Source organism: Echinops telfairi, unplaced genomic scaffold (genome assembly GCF_000313985.2).
Source record: "Echinops telfairi isolate 266 unplaced genomic scaffold, ASM31398v2 ScPeMD7_4225;HRSCAF=4972, whole genome shotgun sequence".
Lineage (NCBI taxonomy): Eukaryota > Metazoa > Chordata > Mammalia > Afrosoricida > Tenrecidae > Echinops > Echinops telfairi.
In genome coordinates, this window is record NW_022108124.1 from 13,713,755 (window position 1) to 13,735,761 (window position 22,007).

The 22,007-nt window shown below is 44.4% G+C and overlaps 1 protein-coding gene across 4 annotated transcripts in view; it reads left to right on the forward strand.

Annotated features, from left to right (window-relative positions):
- The window catches only part of LOC101658167 (myelin associated oligodendrocyte basic protein), a 54,825-nt gene that overhangs the window by 17,932 nt on the left and 14,886 nt on the right, over positions 1–22,007 (forward strand). Inside the window, exons 3-5 of one of the 4 annotated variants that reach the window (XR_006680537.1) lie at positions 10,750–10,959; positions 11,225–11,515; positions 18,339–18,560. Coding sequence is in view for 2 of the 4 variants with exons in the window: in XM_045295042.1 (XP_045150977.1) it covers positions 10,754–10,959; positions 18,339–18,378 (246 nt within the window). In the remaining 2 variants the exon portion in view is untranslated. The remainder of the gene's footprint in view (positions 1–10,749; positions 10,960–11,224; positions 11,516–18,338; positions 18,561–22,007) is intronic. The other 3 variants (XR_006680538.1, XM_045295042.1, XM_004708563.2) reach the window with 3 other exon arrangements.

Consider the following 22,007-nt stretch of genomic DNA (forward strand, 5'->3'; position numbering starts at 1 on the left):
ATCGATACATGTTTTCATCCATCGCAGAGGAATTGGGGCCAAGCAGTCTTTGGAGAGCTGGGGTACAGCCTCCTCGTGAAGGACATCTCAGGTCTGGGATGGACCTGTGGGCCCATGGTTATTATTAATGATAGTGTTGTCCCAACAAACACCAAGCACTTAGCTCACTTGTTGACTCTCAGAAAACCCTGGGCACCTGTCTGACCACCAGGGCTGACCTAAGTGCCTCCTTAGAGAAAACCAGACCTTTTTTATGGGTCAATTCCCACTCATAGCAACCCCATGTGTTACAAAGTAGAGCTGCTTCACAGGGTTTGCTTGACTGTAATCTTTATGGGAGAAGATTGCTAACTCTTTCTTTCATGGTCTGTTAGTTGGGTCCAAATTGGCATTTTCTGGTTATCAGCACTGTAACTTTCATGAATGCTTGGCCAATATCAGTTAAATAGATTAACTTTCCCATGAGCCTCGCTAGTGTCTCTGGCTATTTTTTCCCTCTCCCTCTTATCTGCCATTTAAAATTGATTTTTAAATGTTTTGAAGCCAATTAAGATTGACAGGAAAGGAAATTTCCCTGCTGTGGTATGGTGGTTATGTATTGGGCTGTGATCCACAAGATTGGCAAGTTGGTCAGCAGTTTGAGACCAGCAGCTGCTCCAAGGGAGAAAGATGAGGCTTTCTTCTCCAGTGAAGAGTTACAGTCTAGTAAACAGATGGATTCTGAGTTCCCACCTAATTCTAGTCCCAATCCAAGAACAATTAGTTCTTATAACATGGACCTGCTTGATAGTCACCTTCACAAAGAGATCACTGAAGATAAAGGTACAATAGCAAGTGTGGTGTATAAAGCAGATGGTGCCTGGCTATCAATTGGAATAGTGTCTAGGATCTTTAAGACTCACATTCAAACAAGCAGCCATGTAAGTGAGGAGTCACCTAAGTCCACATAGAAGAAGCACATCAGCCGGTGTGATCCAAAGATGACAATAACAAAATCCAAACATGATGAAGGGAGATGTATCAGAACTTAAATTGTAAACACCCAATTTGTAGAAGTTTATGGAGGACAGTGGGAGCCCAAAATCCATCTGGCAAATCCCCTCTGCCCACAGGCAAGGGACTGGAACAGCCTTACTGTCAGACAGAGAATATTGTAAACTTGATTGTGCTGGATCAAACCAGGGTATAATATGATACTTGGTCAGTTGACCTCCTCTTAACCCAACCTGAATTTGCTCTAGATTCAAATATTTCTTGTTTGTTCCATGACAGAAATTTCTTCTCTGGCTTTTTAAATATTGCTGACGGCCTTTTCTTTCTTACTCTTTATTTTTATCTTTATATTATTATTATTATTTTCTTCTTTCTGTTCTGTTTTGTTTTTAAAAAATTGTTTTTGTTAGATTTCTCAGTTGATGAGGCACAGAGGGTGTGAATGCATAGAGACAATAGCTGATGCGATGGTTTATTGGGGATGGGAGTGGGGAGAATGAAGGGATTTGGGGAATAAACAATGAATGTGGGAATTGGGAGGGGACACTAGAACTGATTGTGATGGTGTATATACAACTCTTTTAAAAAGTGACTTAACTATGGGAAAAAAATAAAGCAAATTCAGCTCGTCCCCACCCCGGCCCTCCAAAAGAATTAGTCTCAGAAACCCCCAGGGGCAATTCTATCCTGCAGTTAGAGTTGCTATGAATCAGTATTGACTTAGGGTGAGTGTGTTTGGTTTGATTTTTAGGGTCATTATGAGTTGGAATCAACTTGATGGCATACGTTTGAGTTGAGTCTTGGAATTTTTCTTACTCTGAGTACTAGAATATTAAGCATATGTGCACATGAGCTCGAGATTTTTGACTCTGGGATGTCTCTTTTCTGTTATTTGCCTAATCGGTTTTCTCTTTCTTTCTTTCTTTCTTTCTTTCTTTCTTTCTTTCTTTCTTTCTTTCTTTCTTTCACAAACAAACAAACAAACAAACAAACATTCTAATTCCCAAAACTTTATATTTTCTGCTTTAGCTTACTTTCTTCTATTTAACTTTATGGTATCTTTTACTCTATAAAACAATCTTTATCATTGGCACACCTCTTCACATTGACCATGGTTCAGGCGGTTTAAGTCTGCGTATAGAATACAGACTAGCTTGGGGATTCTGGGGTCCTTACTTACCAGCTTTCTGAAGGTTGGTTATCTGACTTTTCAGTCTCTCAGCTTTCTCATTCTCAAAATGCGCTTATTGGGAGGCTTCGAGAATGGAATGTGTTCAATATATAAAACACATGAACAGTGCGGGACATATATCTTGTGCCATGCGTATTATCATTATTGAAATCTTGGATCTCATGTCATTTATCTCTTTGGAGCCATCCACCAATCTCCCACTAACTTTCTTGCCAGTTACCAATCATACCACGTACCTAGAAGAGCAAGGGAAGAAGTCTTTCTACTAGGGTTCTGGTTCTCACATGCCTGTGTTTGCCCGAAACAAAATGTTGAAACGTGTTTGTGGCTGCAGAACGGTTTTCTCTGTAATATACTTATCTTCGACTGATTAGGGCCCAATCAGTGGCCTCTAAGGGTCTCTGCTGGGTCAGTCCAGTTCAAGGGAGATGTCAGCTCAGAGGATTATGTTGACATTTAAAAAATTCTTCTTGGGGCTTCGGAAGCTTTAACTGGAGAGAGATATTTTTTCCTGTCTCTGAACCATTTTTCCTTTCATTTATATATTCTTTGATATATTTCATTGAAGGTTTGAAATTTTTCCCCTTAAGATTTTACTCATTTAAATTTTCACTTTATTTCTCAGAACTTAAGGATTTTTTGTTGCTGTGCTGAATAGGTTTATTTTTCCTGTTCATCTTTTTTCCCCTATACGCTCTCTCCTGGGTTTTTGAATGCGTTCTCGTGGTTGTAAATTAAATTTGTATGTCCGTTGCACTTGCATTCATTCCCAGCTTTTTCTCTCTCTTGAGATTTCCTGATTCACATGGCCCACAACTTCCCCTTTCAGCCACTTAGAGGCTTCCCGTGTTCCTGAAATGAAACAGGACCAGGACTGAATTCTTGCTTCTCCCGGTGCCTCACCCCGGGCTTGTACCTTCATCTGAACCAAATGATTTTCATCCACCTCATTGCTACTGGCCACATTCCTTCCTGCCTGCCTATTTCCAAGTCCTACTGATGGCTGGGCTTTTTTTCTCCCCTAACTCTATACTCTCGTCTGAAGCAATTTCATCCACTTTGGATCTATGGCCGTGCTTCATCCCAGACTGGTTGACTGTGTGTTATCATCAGTACTTAGATCGCGGTAGACATCTGACGTAACAAGTTGTTAAGCATAATTTCTGTAGGGAATCCTTCCTTCGTCTCTCAATCTAAATTTGTCTTGCTGTTTAGAGCCTTTCCTAGAATCCTAGGACCTTTCCTTAAGAGCATTAATCACATGTTAATTCTGCAATGTTTGGCAAGAGCACACGCTAGTATCTCCTTCATTGTACTGTAAGCTCCATTAGTACAGGGGTCTCCTCCGTCTTGTTCATCACTAGCAAGCATGCTGAAGACATTCAATCCTTAAATGAATGATTGGACATGGTCGTTTGGCTGTATTTACCTTCCGTCTTTTATGAGTAACTTTTTTTGAATGCCTATAACTCGATGTCACTTGACCTTCTTTGTCCTATGGTTCTACCATGGATGCAAATAATCTCAACACCTCCCACCTATAGCTCTTCTTTTGTAAAAAAAAAGCATTTTATTGGGGACTCTTACAGCTCTTATAACATTCCACACATCAATTGTATCCAGCATATTTGTATCCCACCTACAGTTCTAAGGGTCCTCACCAATCTGAACATTAGTCCCAAGAATTGTTAGAATTCGCCAGACGACTAGTATCTCATTTATTTAAGGCTGAGTTTGAATGGGAAGCCTTCCCTATGCTGAGACCCCCCTGGCTCAAGCCTTAGCCCCAGCCCCTGCTGAGCTGGCTGCTCATGGAGGGACCTAAAGGTACTTTCCCTTAATGACAACTGTTCCGCTGACTCTCAGCTGGTTCCCTGCTACCTGGAGTTGCTGCCGCACATTAAGTCATCTTGCTTCCTACTGCTTCCAGGCGGCCCTTCCAGGTGTATTTTTCTCAGGACAATGTCTTCACAAGCATCGTTCAACACAGCTACTATTTAGTTTTCAAACAGCAGCCTAAGGTTTCCATGGGTTATAGATGATAATAATACTAACAGTTCATTCAAAATCAGAGCCTACTGTTCGCATGGTGTCATTACACAAGTCAGTATCAATTCCCCTGCCCCATTTCCCACCTTCTTTCCTTTAAGATGTTATCCTGAATTTAGGAAAAATAAAGACTAGTGAATGCTCTCCCCACTACCACCCCCATCCGTCACCACATCCTGGCTTGAGAGAACATGTAGAAATTAGGTTTGGGATTCTCTTTTTCTAGTAGTTTGAGGGAGAAGTTCCATTCTGTGCTCCAGGGTGGCTACAAGGTAACAGTGGTTCTCAACCTGTGGGTCGTGACCCCTTCGGGGGGTCAAACGACCCTTTCACAGGGGTTGGCTGATTCATAATAGTAGCAAGATTACAGTTATGAATTGTCAACAAAAATAATTTTATGGTTGGTGGGGGGGAGGGGGAGGTCACCACAACATGAGGAACTGTATGAAAGGGTGGAGGCATGAGGAAGGTTGAGAACCACTGAGTTAGAACCTACTTAATGGAAGTAGGTATGGCTTTGCGTTTCACAAGGGACTGACAGGGAGACTGCTCTGCTGGCATGTAGTGACTCTTGCATATGTTGCTATAGGTTGATATGGTACATCTTCACACATTAACCAGGAACCCCAACTAAGTGCGATCTCTGGGTTCCTGGGGGAGAAAAGCTAGTGGACCAGAGCCTCTTCACAGACTATAAATGTTTTGTTAAGGGGTAGATGCACTGGGAAGAGGGGAAAATGTTACTGTCAAATTGCATGAAGTTTCAACTGGTACTAGGACAGGGTCTTTCCAGGGATATGAATGCCTCATTGGACCACACACTGAGGGGCAGCAAGAGGTGAGGCTGCCCCCTGCTGGGCAAAGTGTGAGGAACTGGAGGGTGAAGCAAGTTGTCATGGACTGTAAATTTGAGATCTTTCCCTCGGGCATTGAAATCAAATCATGCCCATCCACTGCAAACCAAAAGGTGGCAGGTTTGAGCCCACCCAGAGGTGCCTCAGTAGAAAAGCCCGGCAATCTCCCATAAGTCAGGTGTGGAAAACCCTCCAGCGCGCAGTTCTGCTCAGGCACAAAAGAGTCACTGTAAGTCTGTGTTGACTGGTGTGCTGGGGAAAAGATGTCTGGATGGGGGTCTAGCTGGGCAGAGGGGGTCCAGGCATCCCTTCAGGTGGGGCAGTGTGTGGGGAACTGAATTCCACCAGCAGAGGAATTCCAAGTGGCAGGCGATGGAGAGATTTCCAAGGCCTCTCTCAGTGTGAGCCAGGTGTTCCTGGAAATAGGAGGTGATTGCTAGGTTTTCTGTCATTTTGGACATGTGGATCCCAGATGGACAGAAGAATCGGGCATGCATGTGGCCTGTGAAAATTTTAGTAACAGGCTCTGTGACCTAAATATTTGGAGAAATCACTCAGTCCTGATGTGTTTAGTATTATATTCTTCACGGGAAAACCCTGAGTTGGGACTTTGAAACACAGGTAGAATTTGGATAAAAAACTGGCAGATATTTAGGGTCTTTATGATGGGTCAAGACAAAAAAACCCAAACCCAACTCACAGCGATCAGGTCAATGACAACTCAAAGAGATGCTGTAGGACAGGGTAGACCTGCCCCCGTGAGTTTCGGAGGTGTTAACCCTTTATGGGACGAGAAAGCCCAGCCTTTCTCCCTTTAGATGCTGTACAGAAGCTCTAGTTTCTCATCGGTTCATCAATTCCTGTTTGGACAAAGGGCTTTCTTGCATGGACACGCTTATCATATCTTGCTCCTTGAAGTTTCTCTTGCAAGAGAATCCCATCTCTGACTGTGCCTAATGCCCCTTCTTTCCTGGCTTCTCTTCCTGCAGCCTGGAGGTGCGCCCACCCTTCCTCCCAGGAGCTTTCTCTCATCTGTCTCCATGATCACCCCATTGGTCCTAAGGTTGTATTTGTTCCTGTCAACAAGATTCTCAAGACTTGCTCCAAGTGCTGGGTGCTGTTTCTATATGCATCTCCTGGGTGCCCTAAACTTACAGAAGTCCAAATCAATGAGATCATCTCTCTTCCTTCCATTTAAAAAAAAAGTCCCTGCTCTTTGATCAGCTGATGGCATGACCCTGTCTAGAAGCATCGTTAAGAAAGAATGTTATTGTCAAGTTGACTTCAGCTCATAGTGGCCCGTCTGCATCAGCGTAACGCTGTGCTCCATAGGGTTCAATGGCTGGTTTTCCAGGAGTCCATAGTAGGTCTTTCTCTTGAGGGCCTCTGAGTGAACTTAAATTTCCAACTTTTGAAAGCATGTTGGTTGTCTGCACCCCCCAGGATTCAGGGCACTCCATCGTCAGGGGCAGCCCCTCTCCGGCCTCACACCTGCATCAGGGCACTCCTTCTCTCCCCTCACTCTGTGGTTCAGGGTCAAGAGCTTTCAAAAATGCTGTCTTTCCTTCTCTGCATCTTTGCTTCCGTATCACCCTTTTCATCCTTCCCAAAGCCTTTCTCTCAGCCTGCCGAATCTCGTGGCTCATAAAACATTCATACCTACGGAGAAGGCCGTCCTGCTGGGTGAAGCAGAAGGTTCATGAAAAAGAGGAAGACCCTCAATGAGATGGATTGACGCCGTCGTAGCCACAGTGGGCTGACCCTGGATGGCAGGTGTGAGGAGACATCGGATCGGGCAGGGGTCCTTCTGTTGTACATTGAGTAGTGGTGAATCAGAGCTCATGCCACAGTACCGGCCAACAGAAACAACAACGACAATGATGTCTTATCTGGTTCTCCAATCCAGCTGTGAGAATGGCATGGAGGTAACACCTGGTCTCCTCTGACCTCAGAAGGGGAAAGGAGAGTCAAGGTCAGCCTCACTCCAAGGCCGATTCCTGTGAGGCAGAGGTCACCTTGCAAAGGCTGAAAAGCCACATTTGGCACCTACTGTCCTGCCCACACAAGGAGCAGAAACCACTCTGCCAGGCTTGATCCATGGTGACAGTGGCCACCCAGAACTCACAGCCCATGCTCAGGATTATGAGGTTTCTTAGTGAGTTACAATTCAGGATCTGGAATACTCAGGAGACAGTTCTTTGGTCAGGACGAGGTCCTCTCAGCCATACTTGCAGGCACTCCCAGACCTTTGACCTCCTTGGGAAAGTGTTAGAAAGTTTTTTTATTTTGCTTTTTTAGCTCTTGCTCTTATAGCTCTCAGCCCCGTGGCCCCTTGGCCTCTGCTCTGCTTGGGCAAGCGTGGCTCCTTCAATTAAGTGCCCTTTGAATTTCAGTCAGCCTTGCCTTGAAGGTGCTCACCTCGGGCTCTGTGGCGGGGGCTAACTGAGTTCCCTTCTTTCTCAGCATGCCCGCAGCCCGGAGGTGCTCAGCTTCCTCTCTGTGAGCTGGGCAGCACAGTGCTCTCTGTCTGCTGCCCTTTCTTCTGCAGTGTCTGCCGCCACTGCTTCTTTGCTGCTTCTCTGCTGCCACCTCTGGAGTCCCACCTGCCTGAATCCTGGATTGCTGAAGTTCAGCACAGGAATCTCAGGGTCCAAAGGATGTGTTTCACTCTTGGCTCTTCTTTCTCAATGGCATGAGACCCCAACACCTGCTTCTGAGATGGCTCATTTTAAATCTAGTGGGATGGCGAAATCAATGTTCACATACCCCATTTTCATGGCCTCACCCCACAGGGGTGCCCCATGGTCCTTGGTGGGCCACAGACATCCCACATTCACATAGGACTACTCAGTCTTTGGGCTGGTGTTACTAAGACTATGGCTAGAAGAGTCACCTTAAGTACTTCACAGCACCAAAAAGTTCATGGAAAAATGGAGTGAAAAGACAGTGAAAATTCCCCACAGACTTTTTGAAGCCTCCTTTCATTGCTTCCTTTCTTGTAAATTTCTTACGCTATTTGACCAGCACGTTCTTATGCCCCAGAGCATGCTGCTCCTTGTATGGCTCAGACTGATGTTCATGCATCAAATGCACATCTGGTTCACCCTCCTAATCTTCCTCAATGAATTGTAAATATTTGAATGCAACAAATGGGTTTTCTGGCCTTTAACTTACTGTGCACACCTTGCCTGTCTCTCTAGCTAGTGGAGAGTGTCTTGAGAACTGAGTTAAGCATTCAGCTTTGTGTGCACCAAAGCAATGAACCTTGGGCTTCCCACAATGTATCTATTTAATACACTCTGGATTGAATGGTGGAAAATAACTCCACCATCTGCTTAGTATTGATTGTATGTTGTATGTAATATGATTGTATGGTGAAGAACTAAAATTTTGTGTGAAGCATATGTAGGTGAAATTGAGAAGGAAAGAGTCAAGGTAGGGGTGGCGGTCTTGGGGAATGTGGTATCTCAGGGAAGGGAAATATTTAGAGTGAGAGAGAGGAATCAAATGGGTTCATTTGTGTAATTAAGATAGTTGGATGCATGAAAGCCAAGATCGATAACCCTTCAGAAACAGTAACAGGAGTAATGATTCCCTGAGGACACAGGAAGGGGTTGGTGGAGGGGGAGCTGATAGCAATGAGGACTGTATAACCCCATGCGGGGGCAATGAATAACAGAATGGTAGGCGAATGGATACATTGGATGCTGTAACATATGGCAAATATATAGAGATATCCCATAATATAATAATAAGGGTTTCTGGGTGGGTAAGGTGGGGGAGGGAGGGGTAAAGGGGAGCTGATATCAAGGAGTTCAAGAAAAAAGAAAATGCTTTGAAACTGACTGTGGTAGCAATTGTGCAATACTGCTTGATGTGATTGAACTATGGAATGTTATGCTATCTGTAAGAGCTCCTCATAAAATGATTTTAAAAATTAAGAAAAAGAAGACAGCTGGGGTTAGCATCATGGAAGTCTTTGTGGTGACTTGTGGCAAAATAACTGTCCTTAAAACGAAAGGAACAGGTGGGAAATGGGAGTGTGTTGAAGAGATAATAAAGGGAGGGGAAAAAAGGAAAGAAATGGAGGAAGAAGTATTGATACTTTTTAAAGGATCCAGTGAAAGTTAGATGTGTAAGAGGGAGGCACCTATATATGGAAGTGGAACCCAGCTAAGGGAGTGAGAAAGATCTCACTAAGCAAACTATTAAAGTCTGAATCAAGACTGAGAATTTAATCACATAAATGAATGATTTTTGCATGATAAAACAGGTGCAGCAATGGGAAAGGCCGCTCGCAACATACATTGACCTCATGTATGTTGGCAGCAGAAACATCTGTGTATCCAGGAAGTGCCCTCCACTCCCCATGTACATGCTGACTCTTGATTATCATTTTGATTAATTACTATTTATGTCACTTGTGTGCTCCAAAACTTGTGTTCTGGAGAGTCAGTAGGACTATTTTTACATTCCTAGAGGGATGTTGTAAAACTTTAGCTTTTCAATCTGCCCCCTAGATTTTTGGACTTTTCTCAAGCCTCAAATTTCCATTTATTTATTTATTTATCCATTCATTCATCCATCCATCCATCCACCCATTTATTTACTTATTTAGTTATTGTTTGCTTATTCATTCATTCATTCATTTATTTATATTATTCTTTCTTCTCATGGTGAGGTAAAACTTTAGAACTTGCATAAAGTAAAACGCACAGAAGTAAAAGTACAGCCCATTGCATTTTTACAGACACCTTTCCCACCTGCATTCTACGCCTCTCAGATCACGGTTCAGAACATTTTCGGCTCTCAGCATGAGTCTCCCTCATGCCCTCTCTCAGTCAGATCCTCACTCCCCCCACTATATCCAATACTGGTTCTAGTCCTCTGGGTTGCTGCTGTCTGATTTTGAACTGCACACACCTAGTGTCAGACAACGTGCACTCTTTGATGGCTGGCTTCTTTTGTTCAACTTTATGTTTGTGAGATTCAAACATGTTGAATGTACCTCAAGGCCAATACAATCAAGATCTCTGAGAATGGGGCTATTCTCAGTCTTTAGCCTTCAGCATCTAGCATTTCAACATTAGTAGTGTTTAAAGCTCCCAGGTGATTCCAGTGCAGCCAAGTTTGGAACTGAACAAAAGAAAACATCATGCTAAATAAAATATTTACTAAGAGTTTCTTCTTTTTCTTGGTTGTGCATTTTATCATATGAAGAATGATTAAGGCTTCAAGAATAAATAAGTATTTTCTTTTTAGAGAGAAGGTCTTTTCCTAAGTCTAGAATATTATCTGACCATGTTTATATTTAGCTTTGTCAAGCTTTTCCATTGCAATTCTAATCGTTTATGCAATTCTAAATCATTTTCTTGGAACATCATGGGGGGGGGGGAAGAGCTCATGTTCCTCTATCTCTTAGGAAACATGATTTAAAAAATATCCCCAGACATGAATAAAACCCAATCCAAGGCCTTTCTATCGAGTTGGGCAAGACATTGGCCAGTTGTTGAGAGTGTTGTTGCGATCCTGAACGCGAGCAACCATAGATGTTATTTGAACTCTGGGAGGAGCAGGGAACGGGGTCCTTGAGTAGAAACCTCCGTTGCCTGGTGTCCTGTCTAACGTCTCCCCATCTCTCCTTGCACCGACGGTTTACAGTGAGATGAGTCAGAGAATGGCAAAGGACGGCCCTAAGCTCTCCAAGAACCAGAAGTTTTCTGAGCACTTCAGCATACGCTGCTGCCCTCCGTTCACGTTCCTCAACTCCAAACGCGAGATCGTGGACCGTAAATACAGCATCTGCAAGAGCGGCTGCTTCTACCAGAAGAAAGAAGAGGACTGGATATGCTGTGCCTGCCAGAAGACCAGGTAAGTCGTCCGTACTGTTGACTCTCAGCTCCAAGCCCGCCCTTCAGACTCTGCTCCTTGATGTTGGGACCGGCAATGTGCAAACCACGCTCCCCTGACCCCCACCCACTCCGTGGTAGCTGGCTCCTTGTCCAGTTCTGCCTTTGGAAGGCACTGGTGGGAGGGGGAGCAGAGCCTGCCTTCCTGCTTGCAGCTCCTGTCAGCATCCCTTAAGCACCAGAGGAGAGCCCTGGCTCCAGCCTCCAGCATCTTTTGGCCCTCTCAGCACCAGACGCCGCGCAACGTCCCCTCAGAGGCCCAAGCTGCAGCCAGCTGCACCCCCCGCAGTGGTCAGAGCACCGGCCAAGCCAAGGTCCCCTCCAAGGACTGAGCGCCAACCACGCCCCCGCCCAGAAGTCCGACCACCACCAGCCAAGCCACGCCCCCCTCAGAAGCCCAAGCAACAGCCGCGCAGCTCCCCCCTCAGAGGTCCAGGCACCAGCCGTGGGGGTTCCCCCGTCAAAGCTTCTAGGTTCTGGTAACACCATTTCTTCCCTTTTGTTACCCCTGTCTTAAGGTTAGTAGCTACTTCCTATATTTACTAATACCCGGGCGGTCTATCTTAATGGCTCTCTTCCAGCCTTTGCAAACTTGTATGATCCATTCCCTGCATTAAACCCTTTCTGTTTGAAACACCTAGTGTGGTTTCTGTTTTCCTTGTGTACTATGTTGGTACGATCTTTCAGATGGCTATAGCCATTGCTTCCTTTATGTATTAGGACAAAACCCTAAGCCCACTGTCATTGAGTTCATGTATATAGGGTTTCCAAGGCTGTAAATCTTTATGGAAGCAGGCCGCCTCACTTTCTCCTGTGGAGTGGCTGGTGGGTTTGAACTGCCACTTTTGTGGTTAGCAGTCCAATGCCTAAACCACAAGGCCACCAGGGCTCCAAAGTGATTGATTGGTTTATCAGTTGATAGCGGGCTGAATAGGCCGTGAAAATCATCAGTACCAACTAAAGTCACATACCTCACCAAAAAAAAGCAGTTTCAGCCATCCTATTAGGGGTGGATTAGTGAAATGTTTGACTAAATGTAGCAGGCTAATTTTTAAGCTGATAATTTTGAAGGGCCTGAGAGCGACGTAATTACTCTTCAAATATACCTTAGCAGAAAAAAGGTGCCGGACCCCCGATTTAGAGTGGTATTTGAAATAACAGATTGCAAAAATGAGCACCTCACTTCTTGTGAAAGACTCCCAGGAAATCTCGGGGTACGTGTAAAAGAAAAGGTTAAACCAGTTCACCCGCCTAGCTTTCCAGCAGGCACCCTGTTGGCACGGCGAGCTGAGCATTGGCTGCTCACCGACACTTTGGAATCACCAGACTTCTTCAGGAGAAAGAGGAGGTTTTCCCTCACCTTGTCAGCAGTGACCGTCTCAGAAACCCACATGGGCAGTTCCGCTCTGTCCTCTAGGGTCCATAGGAGTCAGCACGGACTCGATGGTAATGCGCTTTTAGAACTTCCCAACATGCTCAGTGGTAAGATTATTTATCCACTCAGTTACTCAACAAACTTTATTGCATACATATTAAGTTCCATATACTGTGCTGGGAGAAGTGAACAGGGCAGCACACAGCCAACAGTTGTAATTTATGAGGATCACATGAGAGACTAAGTTGGCCAGAGTGCAGGGTGTAAAGGCGCCAATATTATCACAATCAGAATGCGCACAGGGCCATGGGGACCCCGGACAGGGAGTTACTGGCTTTGCTTCAGGGGCCAGGGGCTTTATAGACTAGGATGGGAAGCGGGTAAGAGCAAGCGATCTAGATAGCGAGGAAATCAGCAGGTTTGGAGTGAGAGACATGCACCTTCATCTGCTCTGTCTTGGGGAAGGTCAACATGGTAGTCCTTTGAGTCTTTGGACCCAAATCTATTCTTTAAGTTAGTAGGGGGTGCTATTTGTGTTTGAGATTCTCACATCCACTCTGATAGCCACACCTGTATAGCACATTACTGCATGTGGGTGTCACTGATATTTACTGATGCAGGATGCGTAAGAACTCACATTGGAGACATCCTCACTGGGGAGGCTTGGGGATCAGCATGCTCAACAAGCACCCCCTCTGCACATTCCTGAAAGGATTACACTTGGACTGAAGTCATTGTTCAATGAATGATCAGATATCTGTGATATTTCCGAAAGAAATATGAACGGTACTAAAGATATGGGACCAAATGCTAAAGCTTTCAGTCAGTATTTCCCAAAGTGGGCTCTACCACCCCCTGGTGGGGAGTACTGGAATAATCCAGGGTGGGGCTGCAACGGTAGATGCCTACACTTTATCTTGGAATGTTGGCTATGGTAACAAAAGGTTTTGTTTGCTAGGGGCCTCTGAGTAATTTTTTTTTCTTCCTAAAATGGGAAAGGTAGGCCAAATAAGTTTGAGAACCTATGCCTCAAGCAGACTTGTGAGAGTTTAAATTGTGAAAAAGTCCCAGGCCAGTAGCCACTGAGAGACGTTAATAGAAAATCATGTCTTAAGTTATCTAGTCATTAACTTAAAAACCTGTTCCTGCTGAGTCGATTCCTGTAGGACAGAGCAGAGCTGCCCCACAGGGTTTCCAGGGCTTTAATCTAATTCTGTAATTTAAAGAATGCAGCATCTTTCTTCCAAGGAACGGCTGGTGGGTTTAAACTGCCCCTCTCTTGATTATCAGCCAAATGTTGAATCGCCAAATCACCAGAGTTCTTTAGTTATTAGTGAGGCCCTCCTAAGTGGCCTGAATAAAAGGGGCTCACCCAGGACAGATAGGTTTTGATACATTGAGATGGTTAGGAGATGTGCTGGTCAGAGGAGGTTCATTATACAAGAGGCACGTCAACCACTGGTGGTTGCTTCAAGTCCAGGGATGGCTCTTTGGGTGGCTGGGGTCCAAGCAGGACCTCAAAGGGATGTGGAAGACAATGAGAGCAAGCATTACAGATTTGAGCCAGAGATTGTTTGGACCCAGACTTTCCGGCTTCAGTTGTGCAGTGGATCCTGCTGTCGGCATGTGGCGACTCTCTCCCCTCAGCATTCTCTGTGGGCAGCAGAGGAGGTCCCTCCACAGATGACATTGCCTGTTCAGGCATGGTCATTTCCCCGGGGACAGAGTGCCTGGAGGATTTCAGTCATAGCTCCATTCAGTACAAAAAGTCCAATGTTGTGCTGGTCTGCCCCATCTGAGTCTTACCCGAGATACTTAATTTTCCTTCTCAGATTCCCAAAGGTCCTAAGATCGTGCATTTCGGACTGCTGTGTCACCAGCTTGTCAATTCCCCTGGTTTCACGCTCTCTCAAACCCCAGGCGTGAGAAGCCAAATAACGAGACCAAATTTATTCTTAAACAGAGTTACTAAATGACACCGGGAAGAAGGCCAACAAAGGTCTTCAGAAGCAGATTTGCTTTCTGCAAAGATGCCCTTCCTGAGCTCCTGCGTTGAGAGAATAAACCATTTTGACAAAGGCTATTGGGACCCTTAGGAACATCCTTGGACAGGTGTTCTCCAAAACGAGGCTATAGTTTAAACTTAGAACCAATTGGTCTGATGATCTGCTTCTGGACCGGACACGGCAGCAGCCTTGGATAGAAGGAAACTTGAGCATTTCCCTCCTAGTCTAACCTATTTTCTCAATTCTTTAGCATTTCTGTCTTGTTCCTCAGGGTTTCATGATTGGGCATGGTAGATCCCGTGGTTTGGGGGTCTATCGGTCATGCAAATTTTGGACAGCACTGTGAGTCCCTTTGACTCATTTGTTCATAGCATTTCTCTTGTACCAAGTTGAGCCCCCACACTAAAAGCCTGGAGGTCCAATTTATTCTGCAAATATAGTCTATCAAGACCATGTGCATAGCTGTGGGCACTCAAAGGGGATGAGGGATGCCAGCTGCTCAGGTGGCATTTATGAGTGATCCATCCCTCAGTGAGACTGTTGATCCCTCTAGGGGACAACACAGAGACTGGATGGCTCCACTCTAAACCTACACTCAGTGGTTCTAATCTCCCTAGTCCCTCTCCTTTTTCAGTCTCTTGCTAATTCCCTTCTTTCATTTCAGCAGTCAATAAAAATCAAAGCCCAGGAAAGATGACTGATGGTGTCCAGACATCATACATTTGGCCTCTAAGAAACTAATCTTGAGTCTCAAATGGAAGTAAACTCTGGCTTTGTGCTTTGTTGATCACTCATTGCGGAGGGCTGGGCCCAGGTAGGCATTTGTCAAATTGAGGACCAGGGTCATCAGCTGAATGGACTACATGCTGATTCCTCCCATAAAAAGGCTGAAAATACTCCATTTCCCCCTTTAAATATAGGGGGAAAGTTTTATATTACATATTGTTTTGAGTTTATTTGGAATTATTAGGACCTACACAGACTTATACATATTTACATCCTTGCAATGATACACATTAATGTGATTGACAAGCTAGAATTTATTTCAGAAGAGTGCTCACCCATAAGGAATTAATATCAGGGGTCTGATAGTGTACACTGATAATTACAAGTATGTGTACCAGCTGCTGGAAGCTGGGGAGAGCTGTGTGCTGCTGCCCAGGCACGCAGACCCAAACTTGGCCCATGGTATGGTTTGTCTTCCTCTTAGGCTTCTTGAAATAAAAAGGGCAGACTCTACTCTCTCCTCCTCATTGTGCGGAACTAGGCAAACTAGCCCTTCCAATCGTGGTTCTGAACGCTCCCTCTATTTCCCCCAGGCGACAACCTCTGACTTTCTAGTCATGTTTCAGAACCTCAGTGATTATGCCTTAAAATATGCAACAAAACAAACAAAAACCATCAAAGACGACCGTCATGGACTCAGTCCTGACTTATCGCAACCCTCTAGGATGGAATAGAATGGCTTCCTGGCATATCTGAGGCTGTAAAACTCTCCAGGAGTAGACAACCTCGGCTTTTCCCCACGGAGTGGTTGGTGGGTTTGAACCATCAACCTTAGGATTAGCAATCCAGTCCTTAGCCCACAGTACCGCCAGGATGCCTTTGGTTATGCCCTGGCAATCTAATTTTGGCCTCTTCAGCCAACCCAAGTCAGGAATTAACCTAGCATTTCCCAGGTCAGAGCAAAACTAAGAAAAGGGCTCGAGCTCTCAATCAAGGTCTTGTCCTCGCAGAGTGCAGTATTGCTTTCACACGTTTCAGGTGACGGAACGCTTGAATCGTGCTCTACTTAAGGACTGATTCTACTGAACATCTTTTCAGGAGCCCAGACGCCATCCACATAGCTTGTTTCATGAAGTGTTTGCTCATTTTTTGCCAGTTTAAAAACAATTGTGTGGTTGCTGCCTTATTATTATTATTGAATTTTGAGAATTTTAACAAGATATTCTGGATACAAGTCCTCTAACAAATAAATGTTTGGCATGTATTTTTTTCCCCCAATTGGTGGTTTTCCTTTTATTTTGGTAAGTCTTTTGAAGAACAGAAGCTTAATATTTGGATAAAGTCCACTTTATCAGCTCTTTTTATGATTCATGCTTTTTTTGTATGTAGATGAGAAATCTCTGCTTAACTTCCGGTCACAGATTTGCTTCTAGAAATTTTAAGTTTTGCATTTAGGTATATTTTTCCATCTAGAACTAAATATTTAATCAATGATGTGGTTGAGTTTCAGGAGTTTTTTGATTGGGTGCATATGAATGTTCAGTTGTTCCAGAGTGATTTGTTGAAAAGACTATCTTTTCTATACTAAGTTGCTTCTATATGTTTATCAAAACTCAAATGACCATATATCATTCAATCAGTCACTGCCATGGAGCCAATTGTGATTCATAGCAACCCTACAGGACAGGGTAGAATGGCTCTGGTGGGTTTCAGAGTCTGTAACTCTTCACGGGGAGTATAAAGCCTCATTTGCTGACCATATATGTGTGTGTTTATCTCTATACTTTCTATTATGTTCTACTAATCTCTAGGCCTTTTCTTTTACTGGTACCTCACTGTCTTGATTATTTCAGCTTTATAGTACTTATTGAAACCAGTCAATAAGTACTTATTGAATCTTCTTCCATTTTTGTCATTTTAAATATTGTTCTGATTAATCTTGTTCCCTTACTTTCCATATAAATTCCGTTGTGCCAATTTCCACAATATTATCCTGATGTGATTTTTGACTGGGACGGGGTTGAATCTGTACATTAATTTGGGAGAACTGTAGCACTACTGAACCTCTTAATCCATGAACATGGTATACATCTTCATTCCTGTGGATCTTTTTTGTTTTATAGCTTTTAATACACAGATCTTGCACATATTTTGTCTGCTTTATACCTAGGTAACTCATAGTGATTTTGTTCTATTTTAAGTGGTACTTTGAAAATGTTAATTTCTGATTGTTCACTGCTGGTATAAGTAAATATAATGGATTTTTGTATATTGACCTTGTGTTCTGTGACCTGGCTATACTCACTTCTTAGTATTAGTAACTTTTTTTTCATAAGCTCTCTGAAGTTTTCTCCATTGACAGTCATGATGTTTGTCAATAGAGACAGTTTCATTGTTTTCCTTTTCAATCAGTATGACTGATTAGATTCTCTCTATGTTTTGTACTGCCCTTTTATTTAACACCTGCATATGAATTTTATTTCTGATTTTTAAAATTCCCTAAGCTAGCCAAGAGAGCAAAGCTATAATCCCTATGAACTCCACCCACAGTGGAAAATACGTCACATCCTTAATATCTGTATCTCGCTGCTTTCTGTTTATTCATTATGAAGAACTTTGGCCGTATTCTGAGTGTTCAACAAAGCCTTGTTTCACAGTAGTTCTGTTACCTGTATGAATTGCAGCTATGTAACGCAACCCCTCAGGTGGAGAAACCTGCCCGCAACCACCGGGTTATCTTGTTTTTACTTAGCATTGCTTATCTTCTTGAGCACAGTCTAGTCTATCTCCCCCAAATAAGGATGCACTAATGTGACCTCAATTTTATCATGTGAGCCCAGATATTTTATGTGTATGCGCATTCGTGTCTTTTAGTGTCTGGGGAGTAAGGCTGGTTTTCTCTCAAAGTCTGTGTGCAGGGTGGTAGGACTTTGAGTTCCTTTGTGTGTGTGTGTGTGTGTGTGTTTCAAGATCATCAGCAATGATTACCCAAGTCAAATGATCATAAAGATAACTGAAGGCTCAGGCCAGGAAGACCCATGGCCATAGTATTTTTTCCAGAGATGATCAGAATAGAGAAAGCTGAAGAGAGGGGCTCTGGGGGCTGGATTTCTGCAAAGGGAAAGAAGCTACACAGTAGTCTGTCAATCCACAGTTGAGTTAATTCCGTTTGGAGAGAGCGCGCACGTCACTTACCAATGCGATGGGTTTTTCTCTTTCTCTTTTGTCAACCAGATTGAAAAGGAGGATCAAGCCACCTACGAGGAAGAAGTGACCAAGGTGGGATTTCAGGTGAATGGATGGTCTCAGGTCTTAGACTCACGGCTTCTCAACCCACATGCCTTTGGACAAGTTATCTGGCTTCGAATATGATGCAGGGACAGACACCTGCTGATGTGACAACTGCAGATGCCCCCAGCCCCCTTGGTGTAGGGGCTGTGGGACAACCTGCTGGAGGTGAGAAGGGGCATCACCAGTAGGTGGGTCCTCAGCAGCCCTCCTTAGCTCAGTGACACAGCTCACTGCTTTTGCCTGAAGTTCTTCCTTCCCCAGCACATTCACAGGCCCCTAAGGCTTGATCAAGATGGTTTCAAGTGCCAACCAATGTGTTGTCTCCAATCTTTACTCCCCGCTGTCCCCAGCACCCTGTTGTTGAGTCTGGCTTGATCCTGTGTCTCTACCCTAGTTCTCTGTCAGGGTTTCTCTTTTCCCTGGTGAATTTTCCTTTCCATTAGCTTCCTTAATCCGAGCCCTAATTATGGGACACATTCAGGTTATTTTTTCCGAGTAAAATATTACACTGTCATAAAATTCAGACATGCAAACTCATACCCAGGGAAGGCGAGGGTTGTCTAAATCCGTGGTGAGATGTAGCCAAGGTGCAGAAGCAGGGAGAGTAGCCATCAGAAAGCTGCTCCCACCCACTCCCCCTTCTTAGATCTCTGTCGGCAACTTCATACTGGGTGCTGTGAACCCCTCCTCCTGGTTTCAGTCCCGTGAAAGCAAATGCTCTGATGCACTGCCTTAGAGCCTTGCTCAGTCTTCAGAATGAACTGTTTTTCAAATTATTCAGCTTGAATCATTTGCACGAATATTCTGGCTTCAACTATGAAATCCTGCCCTCCTCCCTCTCCTGAGGGAACCTGGAGGCAGGGCTGCTGGATGGGACCCCACAAGACAGGAAAAGCCTGCCCCCTGCTTCTCACCTCAGGACACAGGCCGATGGCTTCTTTGATGCCATCAGAAGCGGGTGTTTAGAGAGTTGCTGTTCCAGCCCGCAGTGCACTGCATCCCTGGGAACGCTGAGGCCCGGTCTCTCCATGTCTTTGATTAGGCGCCTTCACAAATTCAGTCTAATGATGTAGTAGGACCCGCAAAATTATAGGAGAGAATGACCTTAGAAGTGGGGAAGAGGGCATTGAGTGGCTGAAGGGTTGAGTCCCTGTGTAGGAGATGACGATGTGTTGGGTTTGAAGCCAATTACAATGGGACAGGGTTGAATTGGAGGATGTTAAATAGCCTGACTTTTGTCCCTGTGTAGGAGACTAAGATGTGGGGGGGATGAAACCAATGATAACGGGACAGGGTTGGGGCTTGACCTCTCCTCTCTTCTCTCTGGTTTGCTCCCACCTTCAGTAAGCAGCCCAATGGGAAAGACTTGGATTTCTGAAAAATATCTTTTGGGCTCTAAACATCTGTACAGGAGATCTTGGGATCCTTCTGATCAGGGCCATAAGAATAAACTCACACTCCTTATCCACATACACACGCTCTGGGCAGTAAGTTACCCACCCATGACCACTGTACATTGAAGTCAGTGTGTGTATGTGTTGGTGTGTTGCAGGGGACTTAGCTTTGGGAGAGTATCTTTGAGCTCCACTTTTCTGCCTGAGGCACAAATACACGAGCTCATCCAATTTCCAGGCTGATTTCACGCTCCCTTAGTGACCCTGACCCCTGGGGCTTGATCCTGAGAGAAGACTGCATTTAAAAAAAATCTTTTTATTGGGGCCTCATACAACTCTTATCACAATCCATACATACATCCATTGTGCAAAGCACATTTGTACATTCTTTGCTCTCATCATTCTCAAAACATTTCCTCTCCACTTAAGCCCTTGGCATCAGCTCCTCATTTTCCCTTCTCCCTCCCTGCTCCCCCCTCCTTCTTGAACCCTTGATAATTTATAAATTATTATTTTGTCATATCTTACACTGTCCAATGTCTCCTTTCACTCACCCTTCTGTTGTCTGTCCCCCAGGGAGGAGGTTATATGTAGATCCTTGTAATTGGTTCTCCCTTTCCACCCGGCCTTCCCTTCACCCTCCTGGTATCGTCACTCTCGGCACTGGTCCTGAAGGGATCATCTGTCCTGGATTCCCTGTTTCCAGTTCCTATCTGTACCAGTGTATATCCTCTGGTCCAGCCAGATTTATAAGGTAGAACTGGGATCATGATGGGGGTATTGTGGTGGTGGTGGTGGAGGAAGCATTTGAGAACTAGAGGAAAGTTGTATGTTTCATCGTTGCTACACTGCACCCTGACTGGCTCCTCTCTTCCCCGCTACCCTTCTGTAAGGAGATGCCCAGTTGCCTACAGATGGGTCTTGGTCCCCAATCTGCACTCTCCCTCATTCACAATATGATTTTTTGTTCTTTGATGCCTGATACCTGAACCCTTCGGCACCTCGTGATCACACAGGCTGGCATGTTCCTTCCACATGGGCTTTGTTGGTTCTGAGCTAGGTGGCTGCTTGCTTACCTTCAAGCCTTTAAGACCCCAGACACTATATGTTTTGATAGCCGGGTACCATCAGCTTCCTTCACCACATTTACTTACGCACCCATTTGTCAAGAAGACTGCATTTTAACACGCTCCCTCAGGGGCTTGGTGTTGACATAAGGTTCCACTGTAGCCTGGTAGATACCCTTCTGAACCACTTTCTGTGCTCAGCCCAGGGTTGAGAGATGGAAGGAGGGGGCTTGGAATGGCTTCATCACTGCTCAGGTTCCAGCTGAGTTCACTCCAGAACCCATTCTAGCTTGTAATCCAAGTCTGGCTGGTTTGCTTATTGGCTCCTAAAGCGGGGAGAAAGAAACAGGCATTAGATTGTTTCCCAACCACCCCCTCAATCCCTCCAACCCTTTCTACTTAAGAGATCAATAGACCAAGAGGGAAAGTCAAACCTTATCCCATAAGGCTACACGGCTCACTGTTCTTCTAGGTCTGGTCCACTCCCCTTTTGACTCAGAAACCCTTCCTTATCTAGTAGGACTACATTTTCCTATTCCCTTCTAGCCTTCCCTTTCATACATGTAAGCATGATGCTGTTTATATGTATGTCGGCGCTTGTTCTTGTCTTAGATGCTCTTCCCGTGATTTTTGCCTACGCATCTTCTGCTCAAATATTCCCACTTAGAGATGCTTCCCTCGACCTCTCAGTGCTGTTTCCCTGTTACTTTTTATTTAGCTTCTCTTACTTTGTCTTCATAGCACTTACAACCCTCTGGAATGATCTTTCAATTATTTGCCTGTTGCTTGGCTCTCCTTTGCCTCTTAATGTGAATGCCACAATGGCAGAGACCTGGTTTATTGCTCTAGCTTTCATTCTGGGCACTCAATAAATATTTGTTAACCAAATGGGTGTTTGTTGCCTTTTAAAAAAATACTTTTTTGGGGGGCTTTTACATCTCTTATAAAAATCCATACATTCATCCAGTGTGTCAAGCACATTTGCACCTATGCCGCCATCATCATTTTCAAGGCATTTTCTTCCCACTTGAGCCCCTGATATCAGCTTCCCATTTGAGGTTGTACATTTAAAAAAATCATTTTATTGGTGGCTTATACAACGCTTATCACAACCCATCCATCCATTGTGTCAAGCACATTTGTACATTTGT